The 12369-nt window shown below is 41.3% G+C and overlaps 2 protein-coding genes across 4 annotated transcripts in view; one reads left to right on the top strand and one right to left on the bottom strand.

Moving 5' to 3' along the window:
- Positions 1–12369, top strand: part of ACO1 (aconitase 1) — a 340782-nt gene that overhangs the window by 161935 nt on the left and 166478 nt on the right. The gene's annotated exons all lie outside the window — the stretch shown is intronic.
- The window catches only part of TDRD7 (tudor domain containing 7), a 37964-nt gene that overhangs the window by 12998 nt on the left and 12597 nt on the right, over positions 1–12369 (bottom strand). For all 3 annotated transcript variants that reach the window (XM_082783087.1, XM_082783088.1, XM_082783089.1), the window contains exon 7: positions 3191–3768. In XM_082783087.1, the coding sequence (XP_082639213.1) occupies positions 3191–3768 (578 nt within the window). The remainder of the gene's footprint in view (positions 1–3190; positions 3769–12369) is intronic.

Raw genomic sequence — 12369 nt, 5'->3', positions numbered from 1 at the left:
TGGGGCATTCTATGTTATTCCCTACAGACAGGCTAATTAAATGAAATGATTAAGGCAATTATTCAGAGTACACCTATTACCAGAGATTTACTATATTGCTCATTCTTAAGAGAGACAAAAACATTACCTCCTGGCTAGAGCCGAGTTCCTTTCTCTCACCTAGGCCAATAAACCTGCAGCAACAGGAAGGCTGCATGATTTAGTGTTCTGAAGCAGAAACTTCAAAAGTTCATGGAGAATGGGTAAAGACGCCAATGACAGTGTCAAATATTGCACTTATCCTCAGAAAAGACCACAAAAAATATAATCTAGGGAACTCCAGGCAAGCATGACTCACTTTGGTCCCTGGAAAAATTGTTTATCATGTCCTTCTGAAACACATTTCTGAGCAAATGAAGACTGTGATGAAGAAAACCAATATGGATTTGGCAAAAATAAATCACGTCTGATCAACTTCAGTGCCTTCTGTGATGGCTGCATTTGTGTGAAGTGGGGAGAGCAGTGGATGTCATTTACCTCAGTGTTGGCAAGGCTTTTGACACAGTCTCCCACAACATGCTGGCATCCAGGTTCAGAAACTGCAGTGCTGAACTGTGGATGGATTTAAAAACATCCTGGTGGAGAGCTCAGAGGGCAGAGGTTAGAGGTTAATGGGTTATGTTTTATCTGGGGGCCAGAGACAAATGGAGCACTTCACAGACCTCTGCCAAGACTTGTCCTAACCTATCAGTGACCTGGAGGAGGTAAGGGACTGCTTGCTCCAGTTTGCAGGTGACAACAAATGGGTGTCACAGCTTCAGGGCAGGTCTGCCATTCACAGAGACCTGGACGGGGTGAGGAACAGGCTGCCAGGAAGGTCATGGTGTTTAACAAGGATTAGCATCACTTATGGCACCTGGGAAGGAAAAGACTGTGGCAAATGGAGGGGACAGACCAGCTGCTGAGAAAAAACGCAGAAAAAGGTCTAGGCAGATGCAAGCAGAGTGCAAACCAGCAGCGTGCCTGGCTAGCAGAGACTCTGGCAAACATCCTGGCTGTATGAAGAGAAACAAAGCCAGCCAGGGGAAGAAAGTGAATATCCTCCTCTACTTGGTATTCAGTAGATCACATCTGAAACATTGTGTCAGCTAAGACATCATCAAGACAGCTGGGGGCTAGAAGACCTGCCAGGTGAGTTAAGGCTGCGAGAACTGTGCTGCTCAGCTCGGAGAAGAGATGGCCTCAGTGGGAGCTCAGCGTGCTGCTCCAGGAACTCACCACAAAGACAGAACGATGTCCTTCGGTGGCTCTGGTGGGAAGACAAGAGGCAATGGTCATGCTTCGAAGCAGGAGAGGGTCAAACCGCATGAAAGAAACAAACTCCCCCCACGAGGCAGCTGAGCAGAGGGGCACGCTGCCCAGAAAGGTCATGCAGTCCCCATCCTAGGAAGATTTTCAACACCTAACTGGCTAAGCCCTGATCAACCTCGTCTGACCTCAGGGTTGACCCTGCCTTGTGCAGCAGGTTGGCCTACAATCCCCCTCAGGCCCATTCAGGCCTGATTTGTGTTCCACTTCTGTAATCAAGCAGTCATTTAGAAGTATGCTTTCCATGAAAGAAGGAGGCAGAGATGGCATCGCTTACAGAACAATTTATGTGGGTGACCTGTGAAGACTTGCTCAGAAAAGCTGCTCTAACATTCAGTCTTCAAACATCCTTAACTGCCTCCTGAAAAAAAGTCCTCTTTTCTTTCATCATGTCCCAAAAAACAAATGAAAGAGTACCAGTCTGAATTAGCGGAGGACATCTCATACTCTTCATAAGAAAAGCAAAACCATCAGACCAGCAAGCATTAAGCCAAATGCAAGTCATGCTATGAATCCAACCAAATAGATCATTAATTCCAGGAAAAAAAGAAAAAAAAAAAAAAAAAAGAAAAAGAAAAGCACAGTTCTGGAAACCTTGTAACCGGAGCCAAACCACACAGAGTGAATATTCATCAGGAACAGTTTTTCCAAACCAATTACTGGAAACGCCCCTAAAATGACAGATCAGAAAGCTAAGATATGTTACTCCACATATACAGCAAAATGCCATGCTGGTAGAAAGGTTACAAAATGAATTTATAAGACCTACAGAAACAGAGAAAAAGCACAAAATAGGGATTGGGCTAGCAGCTGAAACAAAGATAGAAGTTTTCATTTGAGAACGTTGCCATTATAACTCCCCAGGTACGGGGATTTTCATTCACTACAAGTCATCAGCTGTTATGGTTCCATGATTTCAGGGAACCAAACCCCTGGGCTTACACAAAGAAAGTTCAGTTCTTTGCGTTCCAATACATCAGTGACAGCTAGAAAACATCTAAATATCAACCTTAACTCTGGTGTTGAATACTGCCAGTCAGTAGTGAGGAAAAGTGTATTAATTTCATAATGAGAGGATCTGTAAGTGAACTGCAAACGTACTTACTTAGATCCTAATCAGGACCCTTGAGAATGTCTGAAACTATCTAGTGAAAACTGAAACTGCAGAAACTAAAGGGAAAAAAACAGAGAGCTGTCAATTTAGTATATTACCAGACAGCTATGCAATTCATGCTCTGAAGTGACAGATAAACCTATTTAACAGTCGAATTTTAGAAATCCTAGAGAAAAAGCGTTACTGCTTTTTCATTTTTAAAATCCTGCTAGGATCTGTATTTTTTATCCTAACAATGAAGTATAGTTATTTCCTGAAAGAGTACAGTACCATATACATAACATAGTGATACCATCTGTTTCTTACACTGTTCTCTGAGGCTAGACTGATCAACCATCAAACCAAGCAGCACTAGCCATTTGTTGTTGGATGGAAGCTCAAAAAGTCAAAACTGCAGTATAAGCTGAACATGCACAACTCACACCTAGGTAGTAACAATGTAGTAACAGAAGGAAAATACCTTAATAGATATTAAAGCAGTATCTGGACACTACCTCTAATATTACTAATGTGATACAGAAAGGTTACTCTAAAAAGTCAGATCTGCTTTGATCCTCAAACTAATACTAGAACTGATAAGCTCAGAGTTTAGCAGTCTTCTATTTAAACACAAAAAGAATTCTTAAGTTTCATTATCAACACAGGTAAATGAAGTCCTGCAGATCTGCATAGTACGCATTCATGAATTTATAAATTAAGCAAAGAAGAGATTCTGAAGTGTGAACTTGCCTAATTATAACTTCACTAGTGTTGTTCAGTTCTACCACCATGACGGAGACAGGTCCTTCTGATGGAATGAGTAGAGGAGGAACAGTTACTTTTTCTGGATACCACTCCTTGGATTCTTCATACTGGTGTTCAGCTGTGGCCTTCACATTATCGGGTGTCTGGACCTTCTCTGTGACATTCAGATTCTCATCGGTGCATCTTTGGGGTTTTACGTAGAGGATTGCCTTTTTGGGGACATTAGATACATAATCAACAACGCATATATCTGAGAGCAACTCCAGGTTATTTAGAATGCCTTCTGGAAATTTTGCTTGGTAAGTGTCTTGGTACAATTTGGGAAGCGCATTAGCCCAGAGACCACTGGAATACTTCTTCAGGATATTAACAACTTTTTGCTTGAAGTCACTACTAAGTGAGGCAGACTCAGACTCCATACTTGGTTTTAACAACGGGTCCACTTTTGAAGTGACATTCTGAGATGCCTTTTCTTGCTCTGTATCACTTTTCACAGATGGCGATATTCTCTTAGCAGGATAAAGAAGCCCATCTATCTGATCACCTGTGCATACTTTCTCCACCTTGGAAAACAAAAAGCAGAATCAATGATCAGTTGCATCTCTAAAGTCGTAGTCATTTTAACAATTATATTTTTATAACATGCATTTCATACAGAGTTTGAGGTGGACACCCGCAAGGAACTAAGCTTGAGCCGATTACTACAGAGAAGTCATTTCTTGTAATACTTCCTGATTTTGGGGGAATACCAAGCAAATAATGACATCAGGACAGTGCAAATATGAAAGCTGTGCATTACAACCAGGAGTTGGTTCCAAATAAACTTATCTCTTTTCTCCTCGAAGGTACAAAAGATACACACTCCACAAAACTTAAGTCTTCGGCACATTAACCTCCCCCCAGATCTCTTCCACACAGAGAAGCATATCATAAAAAGATGTTTCCATCCCAGTTCTCCAAGTGAAAGGGAATTTGATTGCGTACTTGAGAAACAAGAGAACATCTGTCAGGCAGTGTCACAAAAGCAGCCTGCTATTGCACTCAGGGAATGGTATATTCTGTAAAGAAGTTCTGAAATTAAGGAAAAAAATTCCGGATCATAATAAATTTAAGGAAATCGATTAGGCAATTTTAAACCATGTCCATAACTTCCCTCTACACTCAGATGTTTTGCCAGTCCATATGTCTCTACTCTTTGACAGTTTCAATAGTGAGCATCCCATATAGTCTGTGAAGTCACAACCATGAAAGCAGCACCACTTGAGAACTGCAGAAACAAATTCACAATAAGAATTAAATTTCCTAAAGCTACAGTTTCAATTCAGATCAATCTAACTGTGGGTTAGCAGGGATACCTACGTAGAACTGAGGTAACAAAAGCTATCAGTGCTTATATGTTGGTCCTGAAACCTGACCATCTCCTACAATATAGATTTTAATTAATTAATTAATTAATTTTAAGTTTTACATAGCCACACTTTGATGTTCCTTCCTCAAAAGAAAAAAACCTACATCAGTTTCCTGGGTAGACATTATGCCAAAGCCCTTTTCAGAGAAAGATCAGTGAAGAACAAATTGAATAGTTAGATTACTTGCTATTACTCAGGCCCAGCATTTCCCTTCAGGATAGTGGTATCTATGCCCATCAGAACTTCATAAACCTTGCTAAAAATCATTCTTTGCTGTTGTCTTAGCTACTTACAAGCAGAACAAGAAGATTTAAAGCACTATTTTACACAAGAACAGTATGTCTCTTTATCAAACAGTATTAATGAGACAAGAACATTTAGTTACAATGCATCGAACAGCTGTTAAAAATGGCCATTACTGTGTCAAGAACCACATTTTCTCCTACACACAGCTATTCACACATTCCAAATTGCCACATGCCCCACATTGTTTAGAGTCTTAAGTCGTTGTTTAGCCATTAAGGGCTACTACATATCCTGGCTGCAGCTAGGATCCTGCTCCTTTTCTTCACAGTAGCTGGTATGGCGCTGTGTTTTGGATTTAGAGTGAGAACAATGCTGACAACACACTGATGTTTTGGTTGTTGCAGAGCAGTGCTCACCCAGAGCCAAGGACCTTTCAGCTTCTCATGCTGCCCCACCAGCAAGGAGGCCCAAGTGGTGAAGAGTATGCATCTACTATAGGCTACCAACATACAAAAATTATATAAAAGGCTTCAGTGAGCCAGTGGAACTTGCACGAAGCTCATAAGGATCTCTGCTGGTTAGCTAGACACAAGAAGTTACAAAATGTGTCCAGCCGTACCAACTAGAAGGTCAAAATACCTTTACAGTGACACCTGCAGTGTCAGGAGGAACCTGTACATGGCTCACTATTTTCCAATAAGGGAAAAGTCTGTGTTGTCAGGAGGTCCCTACACCAACCTCCTGCTCAAAGCAGGGCTGACACCAAAGGCAAATCAAATTGTTCACAACAGCCTTGCTCAATGAAATTCTGAAAGCTTCCAAGGACGGAGATTCCTGTGGTGTTGCACCACTTACATGGTAAAGAATTTATTTGTTTATTTATTTTTACCATGGACAAACAGAATTTTTCTTTTTGCAATCCTGATTCTTGCCCTTTCATTAAGCACCTCTGAGTTAGTTTTCTCCATATAACCCCTTTAGACAGTGGAAGACTGTAATTAGATATCCCTTTTATCTCCAGGCTCTGCTAAACTGCATGAGATCATCAGCTCTGCAAGAGAAAAACCTTGGCTGTTCTAGAACCTGGTATCACTGAGGAGCCTGTCCTTTGACCTGGATTTAAATCTGAAGCTTTTTTTTTTTTTTTTAATTTAAAAAATACAGATCTCAGGAAAAAAAAAATGTACCCACTACAGTTTAAGCTGAAACTACATCTGAGAGAGATACAGAGGTCAGGGCCTCAAAAGCAGTACCTCAAAAACTGAATATGACAGTTACAGGCTACGATACTCGTGACATCTTGGTGGAAGTCATAATGCAGTTAAAATTAGAGTTAAAACTAGAGTTCAAGTTAAAATTAAGAGTTTAAAACCAGAAGATGCTTATCTGGCTGTTATTGTTGACTTTATGGTGGGGGAAAAAAAAAAACAAATTGAGTACAATGCCCTAATCTGGAAGGCTCTTGTTACCTGACCCAGGAATGTCACACGAAAGTAAAGAGACAGATTTTAAGTACAGAATGTGTAAAAATAAGCTCTTAGGTCTACATCTCCAATCTTTACTTTTTATTATTTGCAAGTAGTTGCTGTAAAGACGCTCATCCCTGAATGAATCAAGACAGATTATATGTGTATGACCTGAAGATACAATACAGTTAAGTTGAAATGGGATCTTGCATTAAAAAGAGCCTCTGAAAAAGTCTACAGGCCTTTTTATTCCTAATGAAGTTAAGCTAGAGAAAGACTGCAGGCAATGAAGTAATCTCAATTCACTTTAAATTCCCTTAGCAATTACAAGGCCTCTTCAACAAGCACAGCGTTTTATCCATACGCAGATGAAGCTTTTCCCTACAGAAGGTGTTATTCCACAACATAATTTAACAAGTACAAGCACAGGTGCTGGCAAGACCTCTGAGGACAGGTATCCCACAGCTTCTCTTCCAGAGCACAAATACTTGTAAGCAAGTGCTCACTGCACCTCATACTGCTGAAAGCCATCAGAGACCAGATGTCTCACCCGTTTTCCACTCCACCTTTTAGTCCACTGATCTAATTTACACATCAACCCCACCTGGTGAACAAGGCTATAAGCAATCGTGCCAAGGGCCTTTCTAAAGTCAAAGGAAACATCATGCACTGCTCGTGTCCTAGGAGAAAGCAACTGGACTAAGATGTATTTGTACCCTCTGGCATGAGGAATCTTACTGTGCCCCTAGAACCTCAGCCAAAGAAAGGAGCTTGGTTTAAAACAGCAACAGAAGCAAAAAAACAAGCACAAACAACTAACAAATCCTAGCAAGTGTAACACTCCATCTACGCTTTGCCTACAAAATGCACTCAAGAGACCAAAGTATAATGAATAGCCTAGAAAAAAGAATCATGGCACACTGCCTTGGCAAGTAACGGCACCCTAGGCACAGAGGACTTAAAGATATCCTAAGTGGCCATGTACAAGACTGAGGAATTTGCTTAAAGGACCAGCCAAGGAAACTTTAACTTCCAAAAAGTACTTGGCATAACCAGGACAACGATCTGTTCAAGAAGGCTAAAGTTTACCTTTAGGCACTGCTGTCTCTTGGCTAGCTGTTTAACTAGTGCTGCAACAGAGGTGAACACATTTTAGCTGACAGGATTATTAAACTTCACACGCTGAAGGCTGGCAGCAGACTAAAGAGAGAAGATCCTTACCGACCTTTAAGCCTCTTAGCTCCAATAATAGGTCTGAGGTCCTCCAGGCGTTGAAGCTCTCTTTTGAAGAGAGTGTAGATAGATGCTGACTGAACCAACAGTTTAGAGGCAGGAAAATGCCCCTATTTCATAACCTGTTTCCACATACTTCAGTATAACTTAGCTCAGGTGGACATCATTGGGCTAACATTTCTTGCACAAGAACTAATATTTGAGAAGAAACAGACTTTGCCAGTCATTACCATGGCCAAGAGACCTTGAAGGATGCACACCACTGTGGAAGTCTTTAATTATAAGCAAAAAGCTTCACTCGTGAGCAACTCCTCAAATCAGCCACCTTTCTGTATCACAAATATCTCAACTTGGTACGCAGCAGAGCTTACAGCTTTACCTGCAAGGTCCATCCTATTAATATGGCTGGCAGGCCTGCTTTGCAGACACACCATGCCTGCTGTTGCTTCTCTGTTAGAGAGTGCCAACAGCTGTCAGAATGCATTATCAAGGATAACAGAGGCTGAATCATGCTACACAGAAGAAAAACATGTTTGTCCTAGGGCTGAGTAACAGAGGGAGCTCTTAAAAATTAAAATCTGGAGTCCAAAATAATAAAGCTTCAAATAATAAAAAAAAAAGATTCTAGGCTAAATACTGACACTGCAACTGAGAAAGCCAAGTAGAATGGAAAAGAAGAGTAAGTCAATTCCTTTTCATATACACATACAGAGTGATGAAGGCAGACAAACTCTTGTATGTATTGCTAGGAAAAAAACTTTGTACAAGCGTACTTGATGATGTGCAACTAAATCACTATGCTCATACATATATAAAATCAAACGAAAATCCACTTTGCTGTGCCAGAATGACCAAGGTAAGGCTGAGTCTTGTTTAAATGCTGTGCACCATGACGATGAAAAAGCAGGTACTCTGGCAACCTCCCCAGATAGGATACCTTCCAGGAAGGAAGTGGAGAAAACACCCTGAAAATGAGTTTCTAGTAAGAAAGTGTCACTCGGTGACATTTTCAAGCCTCTATTCACAATTAGCACATGCAGCTATTTTCTGTGATTCTTCTGCAAGGCAGGGCAATGAAATGCACAGTGGAGAGTAGTGTTCAATGGCAGATGCAGAGCATCTTCGTTTTGTGGTGAACAGGAAAAGCCTGTCTCCAATATTCTTGGTATAAAACAGGTCCTCAAAATTGCTCTAAAACACACTTATCAGAACCATCACACTGATTCAAACAAAGTAGCTCATCGCAGTCCCAGAAGGGGACTCGTTCCAACCCCCTGCCTCAAGCAGGGCCACCAAAAGCAGGTTGCCCAGGACCACCTCCACGCAGCTTTTGAAGATCTCCAAGGAGGGAGGCTCCACAGCTCCTCTGGGCAACCTGTGCTAGTGTTCAGGCACCCTCACAGTTCAGAAGTGTTTCCTGATGTACAAAGTAAACCTTCACACGTTTCAGTTTGTGACTACTGCCTCCTGTCCTGTCACTGGCCACCACTGGAAAGAGACTCACTCCAACTTCTTTGCACCTTCCCTTCAGGTATTTATATAATAAATAAGATCTCCCCTGAACCATCTCTCTTTTCTAGGCTATACCGTCCCAGCTCTCTCAGCCCTTCCTCATAGGAAAGATGTTCCAGTCCCTTCATCTTTGTGGCCCTTTGACTCTCTGTTATGTTCATGCCTCTTTCATACTAGGAAGCCCAGAACTGTGCTGGATAGATGCAACCAGATTTAGAGTCAACATACAAATGTCCAAATGGAAACTAATGACAAGGTTCTTAGGAAAGAGCACAGGGTAGAGGACAATTGTAATGACACCTCTTCCTCCCATTTTAAATATCCCATGGTTCAAGGGCTATTGATTAGTGACAGTTTCTTTGGAATAAAGTAGTTCATGACTACTGAGGCCAGGGATTATCCTGTGAATGTATTCGGTTGCTTTTGAACCCAAGATGATCACTCCCCATTTGCCTTCTCTAAGTTTCTTACTATTCTATAGCTTTTCCTCACCTAAATCAACTAACTTAATTGTTGTTCATACAGCAGCCACCACTTATCTTAACCCTGGTCGTCCTTCTGAATCACCCCTTCATTCTGCTTTATCTCTCAGGAAGTGTTTGAGTATTTTCTGGGTGGAGTCTGGAGAAGCACATCTGATTTTGACGTGCAGTCGCACAGCGTATTTGCCCAGTGGCACAGTGTTTGTTCTTTTGTTCTCTATTGCTTTTTATGTGCTTCCTTTCACTTGCATTTTTTCTGACCAAAAATTTCATGAAGTTACCATAAAAAACAAGATCACTTTTCCCAAGTTTAACAGTCCACTCAGAACCCATGATTTTATGTGCAATAACAGAGTACTTCCAGTAGGACTGCAGTTGCTGTAGTTAAGTTTCAGCTGCAACGTTATGGACCAGCTACCTGGTATTAGGGAGTTCTGCACCTCTTCAGAGAGCCAGGGTCTTTGTAACCTGGAGCTGCGCTGCATCATCACCAGCTCAGCATGTATTCACATCCTTCACCAACATAACAGTCCTGACCAGCATACATCCAGCTGCAGCCCTGTGAAACCCCAGAATGATTTCCTGACTTTCTGAAAAATTAACCGTTTCAGTTTTGTTAAGTTTACTATCTCGGAGTAGTTACACGTTCATGCAAGGACCTTTCCGATTGCCCTAGGACTGTGTAATTCTCTAAAAGCTTTTGAAAGAAAACTCGGAAATTCAACTAAGTGTTTTGAGAAAAGATGTAGGAATTTCATCTTTCCTGTCTCATCCCATCCCTGGTGACCTGCATAGAAGTTCAGATACTCGAGGAGAGCTGAGCAAGTGCAAGGAAAAAGTCTTTAAAACATACATGCTGCTCAGTAAGGAGGTTTATAAGGAGACTGCAAAAGATACCACAAAACATGCAGACAGTACCAAAAGTAAATTATTACCTTTTGATCATTTGTGACTTCCAAAAAACAATGAACTTGTTTGCTTACACGACTGCATCCCTCTCACTCCCATACCTCTGCTGTAGTGTCCTCTCTCCCTCAGAGGTTCAGCTGCCTGCATCCCAAGGATTCAAGGCTAAGCCCAAACACAGCAGAGCTACACAACTTTGGCTCAGAGTTCTAAAAAAAAATTTGTTAGGTTGTGAGAAAGACTTGTGAAAAAATCTGTAGAAAGGTAAGAAATGACACAGGGATAGGATCACTGAAATGAGTATCATTAACGGCTCAGAGATGCATGACAAAGTAACCTGTCAAATGGAGAGGTGTAAGATTCTGAAAGAAAAAATGAAGGCGTGAGTCAGATGGATCCAACACAGCAGTAGTCTTGCTGGCAATGGAAGCAGACAATGCAACAACACTGAGGATCTGAATGACAGAGTTGTTGAAACACACCTCTCTCCTCCTGACCAAGGTCTGTCTGGCCAGCAGAGACCTTCTGTTACTGTGTAAGGATGATCAGCCTATTTATTCTCAGCCCAATTGCTTATAAACTATAGCCAAACTTCGTTGAGATTATAGCCACTGAATAGTTACTTTGTACTTTTGTGTCTAGCTGTGCAAAATGAGATACTACAAGCAGGATGCTCAAGCAAACTAACCCAAAGAAGGGAGGTAGCAGACCAATGGATAACAGTCACCAACAGTTGCAGTAGGTCCTCTTGACTGAAAGTTGAAGTCTGAAAGCAAGGCCATCCACCTGTAAATCACACCAATTTCTGGAGGCTTCAGCTCACTGGATAGGAAACTTTTCCACTACTCTTAGTTGTAACCTAAACATGGAAAAGATCATTTCCCTGGAAGGAAAGTATGAAATTCCTTCTTTCTAGAGAAGAAATTAAGGATGTGAATTATTAAGAAGTGACGCTGTCCAGGGCAGAGACCCCAAACAGTTAGTCTGGTGATACTGAAGAGTAATACAAGGCTCACTAAGCTACTACTGATCAGCTGACATTCAGTAAGAGTGTGTGTTGTCTATTTAAGATGCTGAGAGAAACACCAGGCATTTTTCCTGTTCCGAGGCTGGCAGACACACCCATTGTTAACTACCAAAAGATGCAGAAGTAATTCAGAAATTAGTCACGAAATGATCTTTATTGATGCCCAGAGAGGTTGTGGAGTCTTCTTCCCTAAAGCTATTCAAAAGCTGCCTGGAAAGAATCCTGGGTAATGTGCTTCAGCAGACCCTGTTTAAGCAGGAAGGCAGGACTAGAGGATTTCCAGAAGTCCCTTTCAATATCAACCATCCTGTGATTCTGCCCTATGGCATTTCAAAGGATCTACGCTGTCGTACACCTGCAGGCCACTTGTTTGAACCAGAAATAAACACTGCTTAAGACATGCACGGTAGCCTTCATACAAGGCAGCCTGGGTAGCAGTTCAAACTTTTCCATGCCAGAGCCATGAGCATTCTTTACACAAGTCAATAAAGTATTCGAGTCAGACTCTACAGGCTCATTAACAGTCCTCTACAATAAGACTGACTGTGCCAAGGCAACTTGATAGCTCTGATTGCTGTGGTACTGTGCTTGCTGTGTTAGAGTATTTCCACAGATTTAATGACCACTTATTTACACTAAAATGAATGTATTTGTTTGCCAGAAAAAAAAAAGAGGCCCAACAGATAACAAGCAAATGGAAAGCAGATACAGATAGAAGATCCTGCATGAACACTAACATTTGTCTGGAATATCATCCAAGAAAAAGATAAGATTAAAATTTGCTGCATGAATTAAGCAACTAAATCAGAACAGCCTGCTGTATGGGTAACATAGGAGCTGATCATCAGCCATCAAAACAAATTGGTGCTGTTTGTGTAAATTA

Source organism: Aythya marila, assembly GCF_965140915.1.
Source record: "Aythya marila genome assembly, chromosome: Z".
Taxonomy (NCBI): Eukaryota; Metazoa; Chordata; class Aves; order Anseriformes; family Anatidae; genus Aythya; species Aythya marila.
The sequence above is the reverse complement of the archived record's forward strand: the minus strand, read 5'-3'. Positions and strand labels throughout refer to the sequence as shown.